This window comes from Bos indicus x Bos taurus, chromosome 22 (assembly GCF_003369695.1).
Source record: "Bos indicus x Bos taurus breed Angus x Brahman F1 hybrid chromosome 22, Bos_hybrid_MaternalHap_v2.0, whole genome shotgun sequence".
NCBI classification, from domain to species: Eukaryota; Metazoa; Chordata; class Mammalia; order Artiodactyla; family Bovidae; genus Bos; species Bos indicus x Bos taurus.
The window spans coordinates 13,502,712-13,527,927 of record NC_040097.1 but is presented as its reverse complement, the minus strand read 5'-3'; the positions used below and the strand labels follow the sequence as shown (position 1 = coordinate 13,527,927).

The 25,216-nt window shown below is 49.7% G+C and overlaps 1 protein-coding gene across 18 annotated transcripts in view; it reads right to left on the bottom strand.

The window, feature by feature from the left end:
• Positions 1-25,216, bottom strand: part of CACNA1D (calcium voltage-gated channel subunit alpha1 D) — a 348,426-nt gene that overhangs the window by 102,246 nt on the left and 220,964 nt on the right. For all 18 annotated transcript variants that reach the window (XM_027522551.1, XM_027522557.1, XM_027522562.1 and 15 more), the window contains exon 9: positions 7,134-7,303. In XM_027522551.1, the coding sequence (XP_027378352.1) occupies positions 7,134-7,303 (170 nt within the window). The remainder of the gene's footprint in view (positions 1-7,133; positions 7,304-25,216) is intronic.

The window sequence follows — 25,216 nt, the reverse complement described above, 5'->3', positions numbered from 1 at the left end:
GAAGCTGAAGGCGGCCCCATCTGCCGGCTCTGACAGGCGAACCCCAAATCTGCCCTCCTCCCACGGAGAAATCTACAGTTCAGGACCTGACGGGCAGTGAACGTGCGCCTTCTGCGGCTAGTATACTGTAACGCCCGTCTTCAAACACCTGTCCTACGCAGACACAGAGAACACAGTTGTGGACACATTGTGGGAGGGAGAGAGTGGGACAAATGGAGAGAGGGGAACGGAAACCTACCATTACCATATGTAAAACAGCCAGCCAGTGGGGATTTGCTGTGACACTGGGGGCTCAACCCAGTGCTCGGTGACTACCTAGAGAGTGGGAGACAGGATGGAGGTTCAAGAGAGAGGGGACATATGTATACCTGTGGTTGATTCATGTTGATATATGGCAGAAACCAGCACAATATTGTAAAGCAAATAGTTTGCAAAAAAAACCCCCAAAACTACCTGTCCTAAATACACAACCAACTAACCCACTCTGGACAAATGTTCCCAAGGTTCGGCTTCCCCTCTAGGAAGGGCATCAGGGAGAGGGCACATCAGCAGGAGTCCTAGGTGCTGACTGGCTCTGCGAGTCCAGCCAGCATCACCCTATGCAGCAGGACATGGGGTTAAAGTAGTGGGCTCTGGAGCTAAACAGACCAGGTCTAATCCCAGCCCTCCCACAGACTGGCTGAATGACTGTGGATGTGTTACCTAACAGTGTTAAACCTCAGTTTCTTCACTCTTAAGATGTTAATAACAGTCAAACCTACACTTAGAGAGTCGCTCTAAGAGATTAACACTACATACAGTGAAATATAATGATACAAACACTGGCGAGGCACACTCAACCATGAAAACTCCCTTGTCTGGGTCTCAAGACAACGATTCCAGGGTCTCCAGCCCCAGACAGCTCTGTGACACAAGGGCTGCTCCAGGCTGGCGAATCTCTGCAGTAGAGGCCACATGCCCCAGGACAGCGCAAGGGCAGCAGAAGGAATGGTGAATGGACACAGGGCAAGCTTTCACGCACGGCTGGTGGCAGTGGGAAGTGGTGTCACTCGGCATAATGCTCACATTTCTGAAACGGGCCTCCTCTGGGACCCAGAAAAGCCATTCATGGTCATCGCTCCCACAGGACCCTGGGCACCAGTGGCCACACAGGTAAGGCATTTGGGGGTTAGAGGCAATGAATGTGCAGGCTACAGCAAAGCCTCGGTTCAAATCCCGGCTCTGCAGCAGTCATGCGGCCCCGAGAGGCTGCTTCGTCTCTCTGTGCTTCATTTTCCTCTTCTGACAAGGTCTCACCGCACAGTGGTGTTAGGAGTAACAGACTCGTGTGCCCATAGCCCTGAGAAGAATGTCTGGCACAAAGGAAGCACCTGGTTAATGTGAGCGATGACCCGGTGCTCTTTCATTCAACAGTCAACCACTGGGAGCTCGGACCTGTGACAAAGACCCTGCCAGGTGCCAGCCGCCCCGTGCAGAGCCCTGCTTCTGCCCCCATGGAGCTCCCAGTCCTGCGGCAGAGGAAGACAGCGACCACGTGAACAAGCATAAAACCACAACTCTGGTGGCTGCTGTAGAGCCCGTATGCGCTGTGGACCATACCGTCCACTGTGGCAGCTTTAAACCGGCCATTTATTGAAAACAGCCAAAATGTTGTTTCAAAACACGGAAGGATATCCACAGAACATGGTTCAGTGAAAAAAGACAAGTGGCAGGGCCATCTGTGCTGGGCGATCTAGTGGTGGGGACCAGGGAGGGTGCTGTCTGTGCAAAGGTAGGTTCTCACGTGCCCAACTGAGGCCAGAAAGAGCAGGCTCCCAACTGCCAAACCTGCTTCTCTCTAAGGAGAGGATGAACGAATGATCATGCTCCATACACCTCGGTATTACATGACTTCCTTACAGTGGGCAAATAGCACTTATGTAATCAAGGTATATTAAATACAAACACTGCCCTGAGTCAGAGCTTCACAAACCTGGCTGCCTCATCACAGTGGCGCAACCATCACGAAGTCCGTCTCCCACCGTCTCCCACCGGCTCCCAAGAAGCCAGCCCCCGGTGAATGATGGCTCCCAGGACCACCCGGGGCTGGGGGCGGGGGTCTCCCATAACCTCAGCACTGGGCTCCCTGCAGAGAGGGCAGTTGCCCTGGATGTGTGTTTACCCTATGCAGCTCTAACTGCTGCTGTTTGCTTGACAGCTTTTAATTGAATGTTTTCCATTTTGAACTTGCACCCTGAGGTGGTTTAAGCGTGATGAAAGCAGTTTTGTAAATCAACATTTGAAGACACAACCTTTTTCAACAGGACCAACAAATGTCCATGCCTTGTGCTCGCACACAGCTTTGCCATCTCTGGTTTTCTGCCCACCCCAGAAATCAAACATGGCTGTAAAAGGCATCAAAGTGACACATACAGGCGGGAACTGACAGCTGTGACAACCTTGTGTGCCGAGGGGACAGCATCCCAGTGGGAGGCAGGCAGGGACAATGCTCACAAGCCTCCAGGACTGACCTGATGAAGAAAAGACAGGGTTCCCCCCCTGCATTCAGGGTGTCCTGGAGTGTCAGGGTGTCCTCCCCTCCCTTCTTCGGGGCATCCTACATTCCCACTGACAGGGATTACTGATCATCCATAGTCCCCTCAGGAAAATGCCTTGCCTTTCTGGCCAGAGTTTTAGAATGAGCTTCCTTTAAAAGGATTTCATTATTTTTAATGCTTTTTTTTTTTTTTAAGGACTAATCACTGACAATGAGAAGAGTTTAAAATAGAACGTGAGGCTTTCAGATCTTAATGGCCCCAGCAAAACTCCATTGTTCACTCAGAAGCAGCTGCATACGTCTAAAAAATCACTTTGAGATTTGGCAGAGTTTCTTAAGGAACTTGAAGCTCAGCAAAAAGTTAAATAAATTATCCTTGAAAATATCCCATATGCTCAGGAACTAACTTCCAAGGGAATCTTGTCCATTCAATTAATTGTGTAACACTAGCTTTCTAACAGCAAATGTAGGGAACAGGCATCATAAATAATCTGTGGACACACAAAGCCAGAGCTACCTGTCACTGTGGCACCAGACAGCCCTAAAGGTAGGGACCCCACTGCCTCTCCTCTGTCTCCTTCCAAGTGTGACACTTGGTATGGTGGCATTCAGGAGCCCCCACCCTGGTTTCACACTGAAACCTCCAGGGAGCCACATCTGGGTCCCGTCCCCAGTGAATCGGCATGGGGGTGAGGCATGGCACCAGGATGCAACCCCAGTCCCCAGGTGACGGTCACGCACAGCCAGAGTTGGGCACCACATGTACAGACAGTGACATGTAGTAGATCAGAGAGAAAAGATAATGCGAGCACATCTCCAAGTGCTTGATTTGACATCTGTTGTCCGACGCCAAGGTAGAAACAGACTTCAAGGGCCAGCAAATTGCTATATCTCGAAAGTGACTGAGTTGACAGATTTGTTTTCTATCAATACTTGAGAACCTTGGAGTTCTTGAACAGTATGGAAGAGGATGTCCTCTCTCTGAGTTTGGGTAGGGATCTAGTAGAATGTCCAAAAACAATTTTGTTTCAGGTCAAGTTTTCCTGGAGCTTGATGACCACAGCAGCAGCAAGTCCTCTGACAGCTGTGGCAACTCCTACCAGTTATGGAACACTTAATCCTCATGACAACCCTGTCATGAGGCAAATATCTTTCTCCACTTCCAGCAGGAAAGGAAACTGGGGCTCAGTGATGTTGGGTAATGTGCCTAGTGCTCTAGTCCAAATTCTAAGTCACTCAACTTGATTGTAGCCACCTCCAGAGAAGGGATGTAGCCATGCTCTCCAGGCCCACCCTTGTCTTCCATGGGCTTATGACACCTGCTGTTATCAACAGTCCCCTCTGTCTAGGCTGAGCCTCAGCCATCAGGGAGGCCTCTTCTCACACTTACTCAATTCCTCCATGTCTGGGAAGAAACCATCCCACTGCATCCCCAACCCAAGTGAAAAAGACACTCAGTGGAGTCAGCATCCCGCAGGCACAGGCAGGAGCTTCCCCCGCCCTTCCCCAGGGAGGACACAGGGCAGGGCTGGGGTGTGGGGTGAGCCTCACAAGCTCGGGGAGGATACTGGCAATGCCCACACTTCACGGGCTGCTGACAGGTACAGAGACCAGACGTGGCGTGTGCGGGTGGTAAGTCAGCCACTGTCAGTGGGTGAGGAGGACCACAGAGGCGAACCCCTCCTCCCTGTGTTTCTGTGACAAGGGGGAAACGGCTGGCAGCCACGGAGGCCCCAGTGAAACCCTGGCAGGGCTGCTCCCCCAGGAAGTCTGGGCCGCAGGGGAATGCATCGCTGCGAGGGGGCTTGGGGCTCTCTTCTCAAGTCAGTTAAACCTCAGCATGGTTCCCACAGCCTCAGATTTATGTTTCCATTCCCAACCCTGATCCACTGGGGGTCTGGAACTCTGAGGCCGGGAAATACCAGTCTCCTGGTATAATGTCCGCTCCACAGGACACCCCAGCACCTGGCAAACGAGCCCACACAGAGTCGGCGTGCACCAGAAGGAGCTGCCATTCCAGACCAAGTGCTAAACCAGTCCTGCGTGCTGATGCAGAGCCTCGCTGAGCAGAGCAGAAGCCACGACGCTGACATCCCTGAGACACAGAGCAGCTTTCTGGGGATCCGCGCTCCCATTACACAGTGAATTCTGAGGCTCTGCAACTTTCAAGGGGGCTTGCTTTCCTTCCTTGCTTATTAAGAAATACACTTCGGGGTTTTGAACACGTGTACCACTCTACCTTGTTTATGCCATTTCATTAGCGTAAGAAGCACTCCCCCCAACCTTCCACAACCAAAGGCTACACTTGTCCCTCAGAGCGCGGTGGGGACACAGCCTCTCCCGCAGGGCCTCCCCTGTACGCCCCTCATCCCACATCCCCACGTCCTCCTTGGGCTCCCATGGCAGACTGCGGGCCCTTGGTTACGATGCCAGCTTCTCTGCTCTGTCTCACACTAGGTGCTGTGGGAAGGTCTCCTCAGGCAGAGGCATCGATTTTGCCATCAGACGTTTCCTCACAGGCAGAAGCAGGACACAGGAAATGCACTGGACCCTAAGAGCGACCGGGAGACACTGGCTCAAGTCCCTGCTCCTCCAATCACAGGCCACAGAACAGTTCCAGTACAATGATGTTGGCTCCACGAGGTGGACCCTGTCTGTGACTAGAAGGGGGAGCAATGAGGAGATGAAACGACATCTGCCTGCAGGAGGGCCCTGGCTCAGCCCCTACAGGACACACCGATGCTGACAGAGCAAGGGGCCCTGCTTGGAAGAAGGGACAAGACCTTGGTTGACCTAAACACAACAGGTGACATGCTGGGCTTAGGAGAGCGGGGCAGGGAGCTGGTGGAGCCCTGGGGGCAGCGTCAAGGCCACAGCCTGGGAACCAAGAAGAAAACAGCGGGACAGGCAGCCCTGAGCTGCAGGCTTGTCCCTGGCCTCGCTGCAGGGACAGGTGCTCTGTGAAGGCCATGGGATTCTGCAGTAACCCCCTCCCTAGGCAGAGCTGGGCCAAAGATGTGTAGATACTCCTTACACCACGTCATCAGAGTCTTCAAAACTCTCATCTCATAGTTGAGGAACTTGGTCTAGTAACATGCTCCCTGGTTCCTTCACCCTCAGGGGGCGGCCCCCAGGCTCTCCTTGAGGAGGCAGCAGTGCAGCCTGGGAAGCAGGGGGCCTGCACACACCTGCTCGCCCCTCCGCCTCCCCCAACCATGAGCACACAGGATTGAGTCAAGTGCGCATCCCTGATGACAAGAAACACTCTCCACAGAAGCAGAGACTCAGAGTCCCAGGCTCGGACAATCGCAAAGGCCAACTCGGTCAGGCACGGGCTCCACCCTGGGTCTCAGCCTCTGCTCACCCATTCTCCCTGCACATGCCTGGGCTCCAGCCATAGGAATAGCCCTTCATGGCCTCCCTGAGCTTTCGTTTGCCCACTTTCATGTCCTCCTCACACCACTGCCTCAACTCGGAATGTTCTGCCTGACACATCTCAGGTCCATCCATCCTTCAAGGCCCAGGGCCCAGGGCCCACTGTTCAGTCCTAGACGATCGTCACCAGCCCCCCTCCACCACCCCCCGCCGTCAGCCCCCGGTACACGGTCTGCCTCCTCTCGCGACCTGCACTCATGTGTCCTGGTGCTACGTTCACTAGGGTGTGGGCCCGTCCTCACCACCCCAGGAGTCCTCCAGGCATCCGCACGGCCTTGCTGAACGGAGGCCTGACTGCATACGGTCTGAGGGTTCTGTGTGGGACCTGCTCAGTCATCTTCCACGGGGCAGGGCCTAATCTGGTTTCCCAGGCCTCTCAATGGACGAGCACCCTAGGTCTCTACTATCAACTAGTCTAGATTTAAAACCCATCACAAATGGCTTAAGTCAACTCTACTGTTGAATTTCAATTTCCCTTTTAGAGGCACAGACCATCTCAAGAAGAGCAGGAGCAAGAAAAGCATATGCTAAAAGATGCTTTGGGTGACAGTGGCAATCCCAGTGGACTGAACACAGGCCTTCCTGCTACAGGAAGGTGCCCGGCGCCCAGTGTCCAGTGTGGGGGACCAGCCGGGTGTGCTCTGGAGCAGCCGCATGGGCTCTCATGCCTCCTAACACTGCCCTAAACACTGAACTGTTGTCTTCCGGCGGGCGAAGAGCTGAGACTTTGGCGTCCCATGTTTGGTGCAAATGGAAGCCACTTCAAGGAGCTGAGGGGTGGAAGTGGCCCTACTCTTCAAGGTCCCTTCCAATAACTTGTTCTGAATTGGCGGACCCACAGTTTCATCTCCTCTGATACAAGGCACATTCCCATCTTAACACACCCTTGTCCCAGAGCTGAGGCTTATTGTATTCCCAGGGCACAAAGTACAGCCAGCTGATCCTCTGCAACCAAAAAGCCACAAGACAAGATACATATCTGAACCCCGCGCCCCAGGCAGAAATGCAGAGTCAGTGCAAATGGGCTCTCTGATGTGCAGGCCGACAATCCAAAGAGCTAGAGGGTGCTCTGGGTCTCAGAGCAGAAGAGATACCTGCCGCGGGTGGGCATCTGAACAGCACAAGGGCCCTATGGGTCCCGAGGAGCAGAGGCGCCACTTACTATTTCGTTTGCTCTCCTCGCCTCCTTCTTCTTCATTCTCAGGATCAATGTCTTCTGCTTGGGTGATCCAGTCCAAGTAGCCCTTAAGATCCTCTTCCAGCTGCTGCTTCTCCCGGAGCTTCTGGAAGTCTCCTCGTGCTTTTGCTTTCTCCCTTTCCTTCGAGAACTCTCTGAAGCGGGCAAAGAGAACAGGCACTCGTCAGGACGTCCCCGGGAGCCGCCCTGAGAGCCATCTGCCCGGCCGCACAGCAGTCTCGCGGCAGGACACACGGCACCAAGTACAGCCACACGAGCACACAAAGGGGGCCACACACGCGGACAGGACACACGACAGTGCCTCCCAAGCAAGACTGTGGGGGTCAGAGCTGCAGAGACCACGCCAACGCACATGCACGCCCCTCAGAAAACCAGCACCCCTTAGGAGCTTTGCACTCCCAGTGAGCTGAGGCCCCAGATACCATGTGCTATCGTAATAGGCCCTTGATCCCCCAGCAGGGGCCTCAGAGATGTCCCCCCTCCCGCAGAGCCTCCTCAGATAGCGGGCACAATGCTTCAGAGAGAAAGGACCCAAGGGGGCCGAGCTGTGCTCCTAGAGGGCTTCTTCCATCCTTGGAGGTAACACTCAGCATCCTAGTGTGTACTGGCCCCTTTGTCCAAACCATGAGCCCTGAGATCCCACCCCCACCCTCTGCAGATCCAGCCAGAGTAGTGGACAGGCTCAGAGCAGAGAGCCTGTCCCCACCCAGACAGCCCCGCTCCACGCTTCCCAGACAGGAAATGGAGCACCCGTGAAGCAGTTATCTTTCTTAACTGTCGCTTCTTGCCATGATCTTTCCCACCAAAGTCCTCCCCATAGGAGGGGAAAAGGGAGCATGATTTGTTGCCCATTTATGGGAACACCTGCCCTGGAAAGGCTCTGGCAGACGAGGAAATGTTCCCAACTGTTCATGGTTTACTCAACTTTTCCTGTCTGCAAGCATGGATCTCTGCATATATACAGAATCCCACATTGGCTGAGGCAAGGCAGGAAGTCAGGTGGATGATTACCCAGTTCTCATATACAAGGAACCATCTGCATTTCCAACCGTGAACTGTTACAGGAGCCAAGGTATGCGTGGTATGGATTTAGGAAGTACGATTACAAAGCTGCTAAGAAAGGAGATGCGACAACAGGCAGTGCAGCCCCTGCACAGAGACCGCTGGATGCCGATGGCCGCCACGTCTGCCTTCCTTCCAGTCTAAAGCCAGCACGTCTCCCCTGCCAGGACCTCGTTAACCCAACCCAACCGAGGAAGAGCAGGTGACCTGCCTAAAGTCAACCTCTCCTCCCTCTCTCCCTGCCCTCCCTCAACTCTGGGCTGTGGATGGGCTGAAGAGACACTTGAACACCCAGTGACACTGATGCTTCGGGTGAGAAACCGGATTCCTCCCCAAGGTGCCGGCTTCTGCCCGCCCCCTCTAGAAAGGACACCTTCACTGCCCCTAAGTTTTTCAGATGCCCCGGGATCTGTCCTTTCTGCTAGAGCTGGTCTGTCCCACCTTCACCTGCTGAGAATTGAGGAGGGGGCAAGGCTGTGGGGCATCCTGAGCCTGGCTCTCGGGGGAGCCGACTCGGGGGGTTCTCGGGGTGAGCTGAAGCCGATCAAGGCCTAGAGCCTTCTGGGGAGACACTTTCCCTCTCAAAATGAAAGGCCTCTGAAGGCAGCACCTTGCTGCTCACAAGAACCATATCCTGAGAACAATATGGGGCTTCTCATCCTTGGCTTCCGGAGATACCAGACCTGAATAATTCATTCCTGGGCAGGTTCACGAACTGAATCTGAACTCTGAAAATGTCACACCGGAACCAGAATCTCCTCCTTGAACAAGTGGAGGGCCTGGAGTGTCACGTGTCAACGTGAAAATGCGTCACATAATCTGTTCTCTTAAACACATTGTAAAGACCAAGTCTGTGGGCCTTCAAGTCTATTGTTTACCAAAAGTAGTAGTTGTTGTTCAGTCACTACCTCGTGTCTGAATCTTCATGACCCCATAGACTACAGCACGCCTGTCTCCCCTGTCCTCCACTAACTCGCAAAGTTTGCTCAAATTCATGTCCACTGAGTCAGTGATGCTATCTGACCATCTCATCCTCTGCCGTCCTCTTTTTCTTTGGCCTCTAATCTTTCCCAGCAGAAGTATCCCAGCATAAACCTTTCTCTGAGTTTGACTCTGAACTCAAGAGTACTCAATTCACATGAAAATGTATAAACAGGGTATTCTGATTCTGGTTACATATCTCATCTGAGTTCTTAAAAAAAAAATTACTAAGATAGCAGAAGAGTCGCTCTTAAGTTTCACAGGGGATTTGGCTTTAGCAACACATTTCATTAACTCTTTTTACATCAGAAATTCAAAAGACCTTCTAACAAACTGCATCACTGTTGTATGCACATTCTGGTAGTTGGGACACAGCAAAATACACCTAAGTAAAATCCTTTTGTGACTAGAATTTCTGAGACTAAAAAACACTGCCAAGTTCTGGCTTGTAGCCCATTTACTGTAAATACTAAAGACTATTATAACTGTTCATGTAACAAAACTGTTCATATAAACTCTCTGAACTGATTTTAGACAGTTCTGAACAATCTGTATTCTGCTAATACTTCTAATTCTAAGTATTCTGCTAATACTTAGCAGGCACGTAACCTTTCCTGATTTGGACAGAACTGAGACTGACAAGGCATAAATATCCTGTCGGCTCTGAGATGAGGCAGAGGAGAAGGTGCAGGGAGTGGGCTCTTTGTGACAAACTCAGCTGCCCCATCGCTCCTCTCAGACCACACTGGGCTCTAAGTCTGAGACCTGGACTCTGTGCCCCACTCTGTCACTTCCTGTGTCTGAGCTTCAGTCTCCTCACCTGCAAAACCAACATGCTACCTGCTCTCCTGTCTCACAGGGACAAAGTCAGACATTCAACGAGATACTATCGTGAACATCACAAAGCCCTGCACAAACATCAAGTTCAAAAGTATAACATGTAGTTGTCGAATCTGGGTATAATAAAAGGCAACTGGAGGAGGTTTCTCACGTACTGAAAGGAGAAAAATTGCAAACAGCTCTGAATGGGCTCTAAGCTACATGACGCCAGGGGAACTGAGGGAGGCACAAACGGACACGTGGGATCCTGGGGCATGGAGTGACCTCAAAGAGCCAGCAAGTACCCCATCAACCCTGTACTGCTCTCTGCTCAGCGGAAAACAACTCGTTCACAACAAACCCTGCGTTCCGTAACATCTCACCTGAGCCCACTGGAACATTATCAACTTCAGTGGACAATGAAAACAGTTTTCCATTTCATGGAAGAATCTGTCATTCTAGAAGCCTAGTACTAAGGGACTAAGTAACACTCACTATTATAAAAGTTAATTTAACAAGTCTACTGGTAGAAACCACCAGACTTTCACAAGTGACTAGAAATCTGACAACTCACATGTGAGAGAAGCCTACATGTTGCAGATAAAGTCAAAGTTGCTCAGTTGTGTCCAACTCTTGAGACCCCATGAACTATATATAGTCCATGGAATTCTCCAGGCCAGAATACTGGAGTGGGTAGCCCTTCCCTTCTCAAGGGGATCTTCCCAACCCAGTCATCGAACCCAGTCATCGAACCCAGGTCTCCTGCATTGCAGTGGGATTCTTTACCATCTGAGCCACCAGGGAAGTCCAAGAATACTGGAGTAGGTAGCCTATCCCTTCTCCAGGGGACGTTCCTGACCCAGAAAATGAACCAGAGTCTCCTACATTGCAGGCAGATACTTTACCAGCTGAGCTATCAGGGAAGCCAAAGGGAGATTTTAAAAGTGCTTGGAGAAAAAAACACATATATTGTATTACCCTTTGGATGCAAAATAAGAGAAAATAAGGAAACCTTAACCGAATGGCAACCCACTCCAGTGTTCTTGCCTGGAGAATCCCAGGGACAGAGGAGCCTGGTGGGCTGCCGTCTCTGGGGTCACACAGAGTCGGACACGACTAAAGTGACGCAGCAGCAGCAGCAGCAGCAACTGAAGGTTAAAGCACAAAGGGATGGAGACAAGGGACTAGAGGGCATCAAGTAGGAGTGACACTAAGTATACCTTTTTCTATAATCTAACTTTTAGAATCATGCTAATATTTTACACATTAAATTCTTAATTAAATCAACAAAGATAAGATGGAGAGAAAACACCCTTAAAGTAGAAGTGAAATAAATGAATCTGATTGTTCTTCAAATGAGTGTCATAACCACCCTGACGGAGAGAGACACAACTAGCTCAAGTAGTTTATGAACATTTGCTGTACGCTTTTATCATCTGGGTAGGGCTGGGATGAGGGTGGAACCACAGACAAATGCTGAACTCTTTTTAGTAAGCTTGTTTGTTTGCAGTGAGTGATATGGATGAAATCTTGCTGAAACGATATTAGATATACTATAGGATTTGGCATCCGGTCCCATCACTTCATGGCAAATAGATGGGGAAACAATGGAAACAGTAACAGACTTTATGTTACTGAAGCACTGAAGATGGCGACTGCAGCCATGAAATTAAAAGATGCTTGCTGCTTGGAAGAAAAGCTATGTCCAACCTAGACAGCATATTCAAAAGCAGAGACATCACTTTACCAGCAAAGGTCCGTAGTCAAAGCTATGGTTTTTTTCCAGGAGGCATGTATGAATGTGAGAGTTGGATTACAAAGAAAGCTGAGCGCCAAAGAACTGAAGCTTTTGAATTGTGGTGTTGGAGAACACTCTTGAGAGTCCCTTGGACAGCAAGGAGATCAAACCAGTCCATCCTAAAGGAAATCAGTCCTGAATATTCATTGGAAGGACTGATGCTGAAGCTCCAATACTTTGGCCACCTTATGCGAAGAACTGACTCCTTGGAAAAGACTCTGATGCTGGGAAAGATCGAAGGCTGGAGGAGAAGGGGACAACAGAGGATGAGATGGTTGGATGGCATCACCGACTTGATGGATACAAGTTTGAGCAAGCTCCGGAAGTTGGTGATGGACAGGGAAGCCTGGTGTGCTGCAGTCCATGGGGTAGCAAAGAACTGGACACGACTGAGTGACTGAACTGAACTGAGGATTTCACAAATGAGTTCATGTGTCAATGCACTTGGGAGCCAAGGTTCTCCCTGTAGAAGGAGGGACACAGAAAGATGGGAGAGGGACAGTTAGAAAGAACCCTTTGGGGATGGACTGCAACTAGGATGCTGACATGAATTCATGATTTCTAAAGATGTACACATATGATTATATGTATGTAAATGTATCTACCTCCTAGCTCTGTCAGAAAGACCTAGAAACAAAGACATTGCCACTGCTGGTAGCTATGAGCACACCTGGCATCCAGATCTTGGTCTCTAATACTATTTCCCATATAAAGATCAGTAGACTTTTGAGAAATGGCTGATTCCAGGGATGAGGCAGGGCAGATAACAGGACTAGGAAGATAAGAAAGTGCTAAAAAAAAAAAAATGAAAACAAAAGCAAAATGTGATGGAATATGAGAAGCCACTGGCCATAATCTGAGCCCCTGAATAACTAAAAACAGTAAAGAATTTTTTTAATACTAAAAAACCAGTCCACACCCCTTACAGATAAATTAAAAAGCAGACGCAATATTAATAATAAGTGATTTTGAGTAAAAGATATCTGGATTGTTTACTAAGCTGTTCTTCTTCTTGCAACTTTTCTTGTATGTTTGAAATCACTTCCAAGAAAAATTTGTTGACGTATTTGGAAAACGTAATCATTCTGAAAGTGAAAGTGAAGTCGCTCAGTCGTGTCCAACTCTTTGCGACCCCATGGACTGTAGCCTACCAGGTTCTTCCATCCACGGGATTTTCCAGGCAAGAGTACTGGAATGGGTTGCCATTTCCTTCTCCAGATAATCATTCTAATCAACTGCAAATTTACATTGTTTTACATTCATTTCCGCTTACCAGGTAGACTATAGGCTTACTCCCTGGTGGCTCAGAAGGTTAAGAATCCACCTGCAATGCGGGAGACCTGGGTTCGATCCCTGGGTTGGGAAGATCCCCTAGAGAAGGGAACAACTACCCACTCGAGTACTCTTGCCTGGACAAGTCCATGGACAGAGGAGCCTGGCGGGCTACAGCAGTCCATGGGGTCACAAAGTCAGACACGACTGAGCAACTTTCACTTTCACAGGTTTATTGCAGGAGTGGACAATACTGTCCATTTCTTTCTACATCTCTCTCTCCTCCATGCAGCGCCTGCCTCAAGCAGGCATGCAGGTAGAATAAGACAACACACAGAAAAACGAGCTCTACTCCTTAAGAGACCAAAATGCACCAGGACAGAAAGCCCACGGTTCCTGGGATTGTCCAGAAGCCCAAGAAAAGTGTGTCCCATAAGGAGCAATCTCCCTGCCAGCTGGACCTGACAACTGCCACGGGTCTCACTCTGGCCCATGTGCGCACATCTTTCCCACCCACTGCGGCAGCTGGAGGGGCTGCAGCCAGAGCATTTCCTTGGGGTTTGTCTCCCTCCTGGCAGGTCACCATCAGTGCACTCCGGGACTCCATCCTGGTGTCATCCTGCTCAGAAGGCCTCGGGGCCACTCACTGCTGTCCTCAGGTATGAAGGCCAAACACCCAGGTCCAGCACTCAGGGGTTTTCAGCCCTCCCCCACCTGCTATTCCAGCTTTATCCCCACTCCTCACAGATGTACACCTTGTACTGTGGCTACACTCTTCTCTGCTCCACCAACCCTATGAGCCTTTGTCCACAGAGCTCCATCCACCTGAGCAGCCTTTGCCCATTCTGAATTCTAGCTCCCTCATCAAGACCCAGCCTTCCCTGGTCACCCTAGCCAAAGAGCTCTTCCCTCCTCGAGAGCCCTCTCCACACTGAGTACCAGCCACGGATCTGAGTGCACACCCTCCACCTGCCAGCCTCCTCAGAGGTGTCCTTAACAGAGCCCCACACAGTCCTCAAACCTCATCCTCGCTGGAGAGTATGGACAGCGAGGGAAAGCTGGTGTCACTCTCTCTATACAGAAACTGAGGACGGGGAGGCCAGTTAGACAAGCCCATCCAGCTCTTGAATCCACCCTCCTAAGGACCTCAACGTGGGCCACAGGAGGCAAAGGAGGAAGAGAGTAAGTATATGAAGGGATTAGGATAGAAGTCAGCTTACAGTCAGGCCAGGAAAGGGCCTATATTCTTGCCTAGAGAATCCCTATGGACAGAGGAGCCTGGGCAGGCTACAGTCCAAAGGGTCACAGAGTCGGACATGACTGAAGTGACTTTGCACACACACACATAATCAGTCCAAGAAGGGCCTTAAATCCCAAACTGAGAGCTGTGCTTCCCTGTAGACAACAGGGAACCAACAGAAGGTCTGACAGAAGAGAGTTGCCATCAGCTTTGTTTTACAGGAGTGATGGGTTAAGATGAGCTCGTATAAGGAGAAATTCTGGTGAGGAGGTCAGAAGACAAGGAGTAAACCCTGGGCGATGGACTACATTTAACATCAATAGGAATGCGAGTAAAATTACTTTTACCTGGAAGTAAAGGGGTGGAAGGGTGACCTCCACCCCTTCCACGTGGTCTCCTGGGGCTGGCACATCCACCATTGTCTTCTCAGCTACCAAGGACCTTCCTGTGGGGGGCAGATGACGCACCACCTGCCAGGTGAACGTTCCCTGCCTAAGTGTACGGGCAAGAAAGGCAAACAGGAGGCCAGATGGAGAAGAGATGCCACAGAGGATCCATATCCCTGGTCCTCATCCTCTGGAAGGCTCTGGAAGCAGACCTGCTGTGTGCCCCCCAGGAGAGGCTGGACATTGCAGAAGACTGCTTTCAGCACAACAGAAGGGAAAATTTTCTAATAATCCAAGTCTACCAAAAATGGTAGAGCTTCCCTGGTGGCTTAGAGCGTAAAGCATCTGCCTGTGATGCAGGAGACCCAGGTTCAATCCCTGGGTCGGGAAGATCCCCTGGAGAAGGAAATGGCAACCCACTCTAGTACTCTTGCCTGGAAAATCCCACGGATGGAGGAGCCTGGTAGGTTACAGTCCATGGGGCTGCAAAGAGTCGGACACGACTGAGCGACTTCAGTTCACCAAAAATGGAGCAGGAAGCCTTGGAAGCAGCACCTTCCTTGAGGGGTACAAACAGGGCCCTCTGATAGAAGGACTAACCCCCTGGAGGAGAAGCCGGTGCGCAGGATATGGTGAAGACCCTGCCATCTGTCTTCCCCAGGCCCCGTACCTCATCGCCCTCACACGCCCTGCGCTGTATTTGATCATAGCTGTAACTCGCATCTCCCCGGCTTCCTGAATGGCTCAGAGGGCTGTAGGACACCCCACTGCTTCATTTTCTGCTCCTTCCCCTGGGCAGTGGCCTAGTACCCTGGCAGCCAAGAAGCAGAAAGGCCGAGAGTGATTATTAGACACGGCCGTGAAGGGTGCTGACTGCAGAGCCCCTGTGGTGCTCACAATAAGCAAAGACCTTCAGATGGAGCGCCACCAAGGACAAGCCTGGGCCCCCACCGCCCCTCACTCATGATTGTGCTGGCCCTGGATGCCAGCCATCCTCCAGCAGCTCCAGGGTGTGTGCCGGCATGGCTGGGGGAGGACTTGGTTTCCAATGGGGGAGCCCAGCAGGCCACGGCCTCTTCTCTGGCAGCAACACTGCCAACACCCTCAGGATCAGGATGTGGATCTGGAGCCCCTGGAGTGGCTTTACAGTCACTGCCCACAGGCCCCATGGTCTCCCGGCAGCGCTCGCAGCACCAGGAATTTCACTCCCATTTCACAAAGGCCCAAAGTGAGGCTCCACAAGGTGATCCCACGTCACACGCCAGGTAAACACTCTGAACCAGGCTTCAACTCAGGACTCTATTCACAGGATTCGCGGTCCCCCAGCCTCCTGGCTCAGGAGATGTGTAGGCTGGACACTTACTGGTTGGACCAGCGAGGGAGGGGGCAGGATGGAAAGCACCATTTACACTCATATCTTGATTTTGTTTCAGAGCCCCAACTCAGGCTTCCAGAAGGGTGCTCGTCTCCCCACGTGCTGTCCTTCACACTCCAGAATGAGCTAGTCATTCTCCGGGATCCCCTACATAACTCCCAGCCAGGAGTCGGGCACACACTCCTCACTCTGCAGAGAGCTCCTGAACCCTGACACTGCCCAGGATTTACAGGCCTGCCGCCCAAGTTCTGGGAGCCCTAGCTTAGTCAACACGCCCAGAAGGCAAACACTTGGCCTGAAGCAAACTACCACCCTGGAATGGCAGCATAGGCCACACCAGTGCAGAGGGATGATGCACAGTCCGCTCTGGAATTTGTTATTTCTCAAATGCCCCATGAAATACATGCGCCACTGAAAATCATGTTGATTTAGAGATGGAGATTTTTTTTTCTTGGGTTGTAATACTATTTGTTTTAACCAAACCCACACAAATAAAATTTCAACAAGCTAAATGCTTTGAAATTTATACACGTAGCACAGAGAAAACACAGACAAGCATGAAAACCTTCAGTGAGCGAGGCCAATGGAATCACTAGGACTCAGATTTCTATTAAAAAAAAATAAAGGACTCAGAAATTCATTAAAAACTAAAACAAACTCCCCACAAAAAGGCAAAGTGGAGGGGGAAGTTGAAGAAGTCACTGATTTTTATCAGCAGAGGCTAGTGTTCTTTAGACCTAAATTATTTCCCCTACACAGAAATACAGAGGAAATAAAACAGAATGAAAGGGTAGTCTGGTTCAAAAAATATTCTGTTTAATTTTTTGGAAAGCATGCAATTTCAGTTTATGTTTGAGGAAACTGGGTGCTTTATTTTTAAAAATCAGCAATAGTGTGCGATGTTTCACACACATAAAATTTTTTAAGTATTGACACTGGTTTAGTTCAAAGTTCATCCAAATCGTTGGCTCTGTTCCAGTTTTTCCTCAACTGCAGAAAGGCAGGAGCAGTCAAAACGTGTTCTTTCTGCATGAAATAAATAGGCCAGAACGGGGGGGCGGGCTTTGGACTGCAGCACCCCATCTCTAAGATCTGATCCCTTGCAGGTAACACCCATGGAGGGTTAAGAGGGCTAACGGGTGACAGCGCTCCTCAACGCAAGTTAGGCACTGGCCACCAAGAAGTGGAGGGAACTGCTGGCAGGCCAAAGGGACAAGAGCATCTGGAAGGCCCTTGTTTACACAGCAAGGATGTCCGGAAAAATGTGTAACAAGCACACTTCCAATCACCCAACTACATTATGACTATTCTTTGGGAATGCACTCCTGAAACAAACCCCACGGGGAATCCTTATGTAAAGGGATCCTGGACCTTCTCATTTTCCTGTTTGCAAAGATTTGGGAATATTAAGAGATTTTTCTCAAAGCGATCCTCCCCTTTTCATGTCCTTGGCTGCTTTTATTGACATCAACGTCCATGAAGATATGTTATATAGAATAGAGTTAACATCTTTGGGGAGATGAACCATTTTGAAGGGGTGTTTCCTAGCTTTTAATGACTAGGGTGAGTTATTTGCTGTGAACGGCAGGTGGGCCACCTGAACACACCAAGCTCGAGGCAGGATGGCATTTACGCTGCCCCAGAGGAGGAAGCTGGGTATGGATGGAGGGAACAAATGCGTGGTCTGTCTGCTCTTTTCTCTTTCTCCTGGTCCTTTCTGACCACTCCCTGGCTTGAACCCTGTGCTCCAACCATCCTTATATTCCCTCATTTTCTCAAAGGCATCGTTCAGCTCCAGGCTGTGCTCTAAGTGAGGCTCAACCCAACTGCTTCTCCAGATGTCACACCACTCGGCTGGGTCAGCCTACAGAAACATTTCTCCCATTTGCCCTGCAATTTGGTAATCTATATTCTCTCTGTAAGAGAGACTGTGAACTCTGCAATGGAGGGGCTGTATCTGTCTCATCCCTGTATATTGGTTCCTTATCACAAATTCTGGCCATTAGTAGTTGCTCAACAAGAACAGGCTAAATTTAATGCATGGTTTTATAGGCTCAGGTCTTACATTAATGATGACCATGTCAAAGACTTGGGTTGTGGGCTCCGCATGGGATGTGCTGTGTGTGTGCTCAGTCGCTCAGTCCTGTCCAACTCTTCTGCGACTCCATGGACTGCAGCCCACCAGGTGCCTCTGTCCGTGGGATTACCCCGACAGGGATACTGGAGTGGGTTGCCATTTCCTCCTCCATACCTGACCACCAATCCTCGAGTAATTTTTTCTGTCACCTGAAACTGCACCCATTGTTGTCACAAAGTACCAAAAAACTGAGCCAACCAGAGTCCTAAACAAGTTTAAGAGGTCATCCATGGGAATAAAGTATCTCAGAATGAAATACATTCCTTTCACCACATTCCCCTGTCTGAGGACAGAAGAGCTGTTATTTTCTTTGAAGAGTCAGCTTCCATGGCTACCAAAGACATTTCCCCAAATGATAAGAATCCACGGGGGCTGCAAACTAAAAGTCACAGACTTCTTATTTCAGCTTGTTTCCATAAAAAAACATGCTTTAAGAGGTGTTCTTCAAAAACACAGGCCTCTTGCCTGACATCATCTTCTCCCTGTGAAATGCATCAATCAAGGGAGCCCTGACAACATCACATCTTCTCATGGTGGCTTCAAATACTGCTCCTTAAGAAGTCATTGAGAAGCACACCTTGCTAGACTTACCAGATTTTGGTTTAAAAAAAAAGTGAGAAAAACATGTACCAGAAGTATGATTTGGGAGGGTGGCAAAGTCCTTCAAAAATCATCATGTGGGAAGAGACCAGCAAGCCCAGGGCCTGTCTGGCTTCTGCACCAGAAGAGCCTGCTGCTAAGGGCCTGGCTAAAGAGCCTGTGGAGGACAGAGGGCTGTACCACCCATGCAAAGGGCAGCTGGGGGATCTGCCGAGGAATGAGCCCCAGGAAGAAGCTGGAACTGAGCCCACCAGCTGGGAGGTCCTCAAAGCAATCCCGGTAGGAACTCCAGTCCAGGTCCCACTCACGTCAAAGGCAGACCACCTGGAGAGAGGCACTAAAGGAGATGAGGCCCCTTTCCTCCCATCCTGAACGGCAGGATGGGCGAAGCGCCCTTTCTGAACCATCGGACCTACTTGAGAACAAGGGGAAAGCATCCTATTACTGGGGTGACTTCGGGACTCAGAGATTGCCTCCCCCAGTAACAGGATCCCAAAGGACTTCTTGAGCTAGAATGGAATTTGTTCACAGCAGTTTTAAGAGGAAGAACAAACCAGTTTCTCTGAAGTCTCCATATTCCCCAATTCCCCTTAACTTTGAGAAATTAATTTGGGGCAAGAGACAGAAACTGGAAGGGCACGAGGAAAGGAACACCTTGGGACGTACCAGCACAGAGCCAGTCTGCTAGATGGGATCCCGGAAGGGCACCCCTCACCACACACAGAAAGAGCCTCCAATGATGAGAAAGCAGCCTGGGCTCTGGAGTCAAGCCGATTCAGATCTCAGCCCCAGCTTCCTCGGAATTCCTTCCTTACGAGCTGTATGACTTGGAGAAAAACAAACCCTCTCCAAGCTTTGCTTCCCTCACCTATAAAATGAAGGCAAAAAACACTGTACTTGAGTCCTTGAGAAGACTGAATGAAATCAACTATATAAAGCACCTAGCCCAGTGTTAGGCACAGATGTGTATAGAACTGATATAGTGACAACAATAAGAAGAAATAAAGAAAAAAATCTCTCACATGATCCATACTCCAGAGTTGACAATGCCACAGATCTCTCTTCATCTGAGAGACACTGACCCACAACCATCTTCCACCTGGTGTCCTGGACTCCCAACTCCTCACCTCCTCCCCGACCCCACACCCCTGCCACAGCCCCCAGCCTCAGAGCTCTCCTCATTCCACTCCACCCAGAGAGGCACTTTGCCTTCCAGGGCCAGCCCACCTCATCATCTTACTGCTCAAACACCTCAACAGCTCCCACGAATTAAAGACAAAACCCTGACTCCTTCACTGGGCACCCCTAGCTACCCATCGGCTCTTCTGCCCTCCATTCCCAGCCAGCACAGAGCATCCGGCAGCCCCACTGGCCAACTCACTGGCCCTGGAAGCACGTTCTGCCCCAGGTCCTGCTCCCTCACCACTTCCAGGATCAGGGATGCGTCCTCCTTCCTTGATATCCTTTAGTCAGTTCAGTTGCTCAGTCATGTTCGACTCTTCACGACCCAATGAACTGCAGCACGCCAGGCCTCCCTGTCCATCACCAACTCCAGAAGTTCACCCAAACTCATGTCCATTGACTCGGTGATGCCATCCAGCCATCTCATCCTCTGTCGTCCCCTTCTCCTCCTGCCTTCAATCTTTCCCAGAATCAGGGTCTTTTCAAATGAGTCAGCTCTTCACATCAGCTGGCCAAAGTATTGGAGTTTCAGCTTCAACATCATTCCTTCCAATGAACACCCAGGACTGATTTCCTTTAGGATGGACTGGTTGGATCTCCTTGCAGTCCAAGGGACTCTCAAGAGTCTTCTCCAACACCATAGTTCAAAAGCATCAATTCTTCAGCGCTCAGCTTTCTTTATAGTCCAACTCTCACATCCATACATGATTAATGGAAATACCATAGCCTTGACTAGACAGACCTTTGTTGACAAATATCTCTGCTTTTTAATATGCTGTCTAGGTTCATCATAACTTTTCTTCCAAGGAGTAAGCGTCTCTTAATTTCATGGCTGCAATCACCATCTGCAGTGATTTTGGAGCCCCCCAAAATAAAGTCTGACACTGTTTCCCCATCTATTTGCCATGAAGTGATGGGACCGGATGCCATGATCTTCGTTTTCTGAATGTTGAGCTTTAAGCCAACTTTTTCACCTTCCTCTTTCACGTTCATCAAGAGGCTCTTTAATTCTTCTTCACTTTCTGCCATAAGGGTGGTGTCATCTGCATATCTGAGGTTATTGTTATTTCTCCCGGCAATCTTGATTCCAGCTTTTGCTTCTTCCAGCCCAGCGTTTCTCATGATGTACTCTGCATACAAGTTAAATAAGCAGGGTGACAATATGCAGTCTTGACATACTCCTTTTCCTATTTGGAACCAGTCTGTTGTTCCATGTCCAGTTCTAATTGTTGCTTCCTGACCTGCATATAGGTTTCTCAAGAGGCAGGTCAGGTGGTCTGGTATTTCCATCTCTTTCAGAATTTTCCACAGTTTATTGTGATCCTCACAGTCAAAGGCTTTGGCATAGTCAATAAAGCAGAAATAGATGTTTTTCTGGAACTCTCTTGCTTTTTTGATGATCCATCAGATGTTGGCAAATTGATCTCCAGTTCCTCTACCTTTTCTAAAACCAGCTTGAACATCTGGAAGTTCACGGTTCATGTATTGCTGAAGCCTGGCTTAGAGAATTTTGAGCATTACTTTACTAGCGTGTGAGATGAGTGCAATTGTGGGGTAGTTTGAGCATTCTTTGGCATTGCCTTTCTTTGGGATTGGAATGAAAACTGACCTTTTCCAGTCCTGTGGCCATTGCTGAGTTTTCCAAATTTGCTTGCATATTGAGTGCAGCACTTTCAAGCATCATCTTTTAGGATTTTAAATAGCTCAACTGGAATTCCATCACCTCCACTAGCTTTATTCGTAGTGATGCTTCCTAAGGCCCACTTGACTTCACATTCCAGGATGTCTGGCTCTAGGTGAGTGATCACACCGTCGTGGTTATCTGGGTCTTGAAGATCTTTTTTGTACAGTTCTTCTGTGTATTCTTGCCACCTCTTCTCAATATCTTCTGCTTCTGTTAGGTCCATACCATTTCTATCTTTTATTGAGCCCATCTTTGCATGAAATATTCCCTTGGTATCTCTAATTTTCTTGACGACACCTCTAGTCTTTCCCATTCTATTATTTTCCTCTATTTCTTTGCATTGATCACTGAGGAAGGCTTTCTTATCTCTCCTTGCTATTCTTTGGAACTCTGCATTCAAATGGGTATATCTTTTCTTTTCTCCTTTACTTTTTACTTCCTTTTCACAGTTATTTGTAAGGCCTCCTCAGATAGCCATTTTGCTTTTTTGCATTTCCTTTTCTTGAGGATGGTCTTGATCCCTGTCTCCTGTACAATGTCACAAACCTCTGTCCATAGTTCATCAGGCACTCTATCAGATCTAGTCCCTTAAATCTATTTCTCACTTCCACTGTATAATCATAAGGGATTTGATTTAGGTCATAGCTGAATGGTCTAGTGGTTTTCCCCACTTTCAATTTAAGTCTGAATTTCTCAATAAGGAGCTCATGATCCGAGCCACAGTTAGCTCCCAGTCTTGTTTTTGCTGACTGTATACAGCTTCTCCATCTTTGGCTAGCCTTTGCTCCAATGCGCCATCTGAGCCTGGCATCTCAGGGAGCCCTCTCCGACCTGTGAAGCCTCCACTGTCTCCCCAGGCACACTGGTCAGTACAGATGGTGCCAAAGTACCCTGGACTGAGAGCCAGAGGGGACAGGGCGCAGATGCTGGGATCCATGCCTGGAGTGCCCTGGAGTTCCTCCCTATGTCTCCACAAGCCTGTCTGTAAGGAAGAGCATATGATTCAAAGACAGGTGGGCTTCTGGGAACAGCACACCTCTGGGCAGGCAGTGTGCCATCACCCACTGGATTAGAATCCTTCAGATGCAGTGAAAGCCGTCCAGATTCAGAAGCTGAAAAGCCCCAAACTCTTGGATGCTATTAAGGTGCCAGCAGATAACTTAAACCAAGATTTATTTTAAAGCAGAATTTCAAGGGAATGATCTAGTTCTGGGTGGATTAATATTTGATCCCTGAATCCAAAACAAACTCTATGACAATCAGACTTAGAGAAATTAGGTTAGAGCTTCAAGTGCCACTCCAAGTCCTAGAAAGACGTGGGCCCTGGAGACAAGAGCTTGCAAGTGAATGTTCAGACTGCAAATATAAATAAGAAGTCTTTTCAAACTCACAGAACGGCCTCTGAGCTAGCCAATACTGAGCACACCTCACATTTGTAAAGGTCTTTACAGTTCACGAGGTCCCTTCCCATCCGTTTCTCTCCTTGGCTCTCAGGACAGCACTGTAAGAAAAACGACACGGCAAAATGGGGCCACTGACTTTGGGAGGTGAGAAGACCCTGGCTTGCAGAAGTGAAACATACTAAGCAAAGGCACGTCACCGGGAAACAAGGCACCAGGACAAGGGCCAAGGCTCTGACCTCTGAACTTAAGTTCTTTCTACTACAACATGTGGAAACCAATTATCACAGCAACTAGGAATCCCCTGGACCAAAGGAGCCACTGCAGGTGCAGCCACACTCAGAAGCCCCGGGCATGGCACTGCACACCCCTCAGCTGTGGGTACCCCCACTGGAGTTACCAACACCCTCGGGCTGTCCCTGCAGAGACTAAAGCTTCTAGTACACATCTCAGGCCAGGTGAGCCTAGACCACCGCCCCACATCAAGTAATCTCCATTGGCCAAGGATCCTCTCCCAAAGGAAACCCTCACCACCACTAAGCCTCTGCTGACGCCAGCAGTCGCCTGGCAAAGCACAAGGGACGTGTTGGAGGGACAATCCCCATCCGCCAGTGCATTGTCATCCCCGAGATCCTCTGAACTTCCCCATCACTGGCTCAGCTTCCTCTCCCTCGTCAACCCTTCCCTGTGCCCCGCCCCTGGAACTGCTACTCCAGAGGGCACATTCTCCTGTACCCTCAACCTTCTCAAAGGGACCCTCTTCCTTCTCCTTGCTTTGATGGAAACCTGGGTCACCCTCAAGCTTACCACTTTGCTTCCCATGTAGCCCTCTCCAGACCCCACCTTCCTTTGGGATCTCAAGGTGGAGTTTACAGCCTTCTTGCTTTTCTGTTCCTCTTCACATCTAGAAAAATACTTGGTTATCCTGCTGCAAAAGCCAAACAAACAAGAAGTCCTGCTCCTCTGAGGACAGCACCGTAGGATATGTGGCCTTCTCCCCTTTCTCTGTGTATCTTCTACTTGCCCCCTGGACTGAAGTCTCAGGCTCCCAGATCCCAGGCTTCCTCCCCATCCCTACTACTACCATCTTCCTAGGGGACTCCAGTAGCCCTTGGTTACCCCATCAAGCTCTGGCTTTTTAATCCCTTGACATATTAACCTCCATTATTATCAATCCCCAAGTCTTACCAGTCCTAACCATGAATTCAAGCTTTCTGTTCTCTAACCACAACCTTCTCTCAGACAAGCTGACCTGTCTCACTACTCCCAATGGAAACAATACTAACCTCTTTGGAACGTCCAGTCTACTGTGGGCGTGCTCAGTCACTTCAGTCACCGCTGGCTCTTTGTGAACCCATGGACTGCAGCCCCCCAGGCTCCTCTGTCCGTGGGCTTATCCTGGCAAGAATACTGGAGTGGGTTGCCATTTCCTGCTCCAGGGGAATCTTCCCAACCCAGGGATCGAACCCGCATCTCCTGTGGCTCCTGAATTGGTTGGTGCCAATTGGTTGGTGCCCAAAGAGCCACCTGGGATTTATTCCCGTCCAGTCCACTGAGCACCTCCCTTTTTCTCTCAATCTGTTAGACCTCCCCTCCCATCCTAATCTACCTTAGACTTTACAATCCATCAGTGATGCATTCAGTGATGTTCTTACTGGTATACTAAACTTTCTTGCATCCTTTGATCATACAGAGAGAGGAAAACCCTCACCCCAGAAGAGCTCAAACACTCCCTTTATCCATACCTAGGTAAGAGCAGTCAAACATGGCTACAAAAAGTCATACAATGGGATAGACTGGCATTGGTATGGATTCATCATCACCGGCTTCAAACAAGACCTCAATGCTACCAAACATCTACCTCAGTTCTCTGGTCCACTCACTCTCCAACGCCCTGCAACCACTCTCTTGAGCCCTTTCTAGCCTCCAGACATGACTCTGCCACCTACCCCCTGCCTCTGCCTCAACCCTGCCTCCTGCTTCAGAGACACCAGGAACTAAGCAGAAATACCCCCAGCTTCCTAAGACCAAACAAACGTGTATTTGCCCCACATTCTCTTCCTTTCTTCTCATTACCAAAAAACCTCCTCTTCTTAATCCTACCTGTTTTC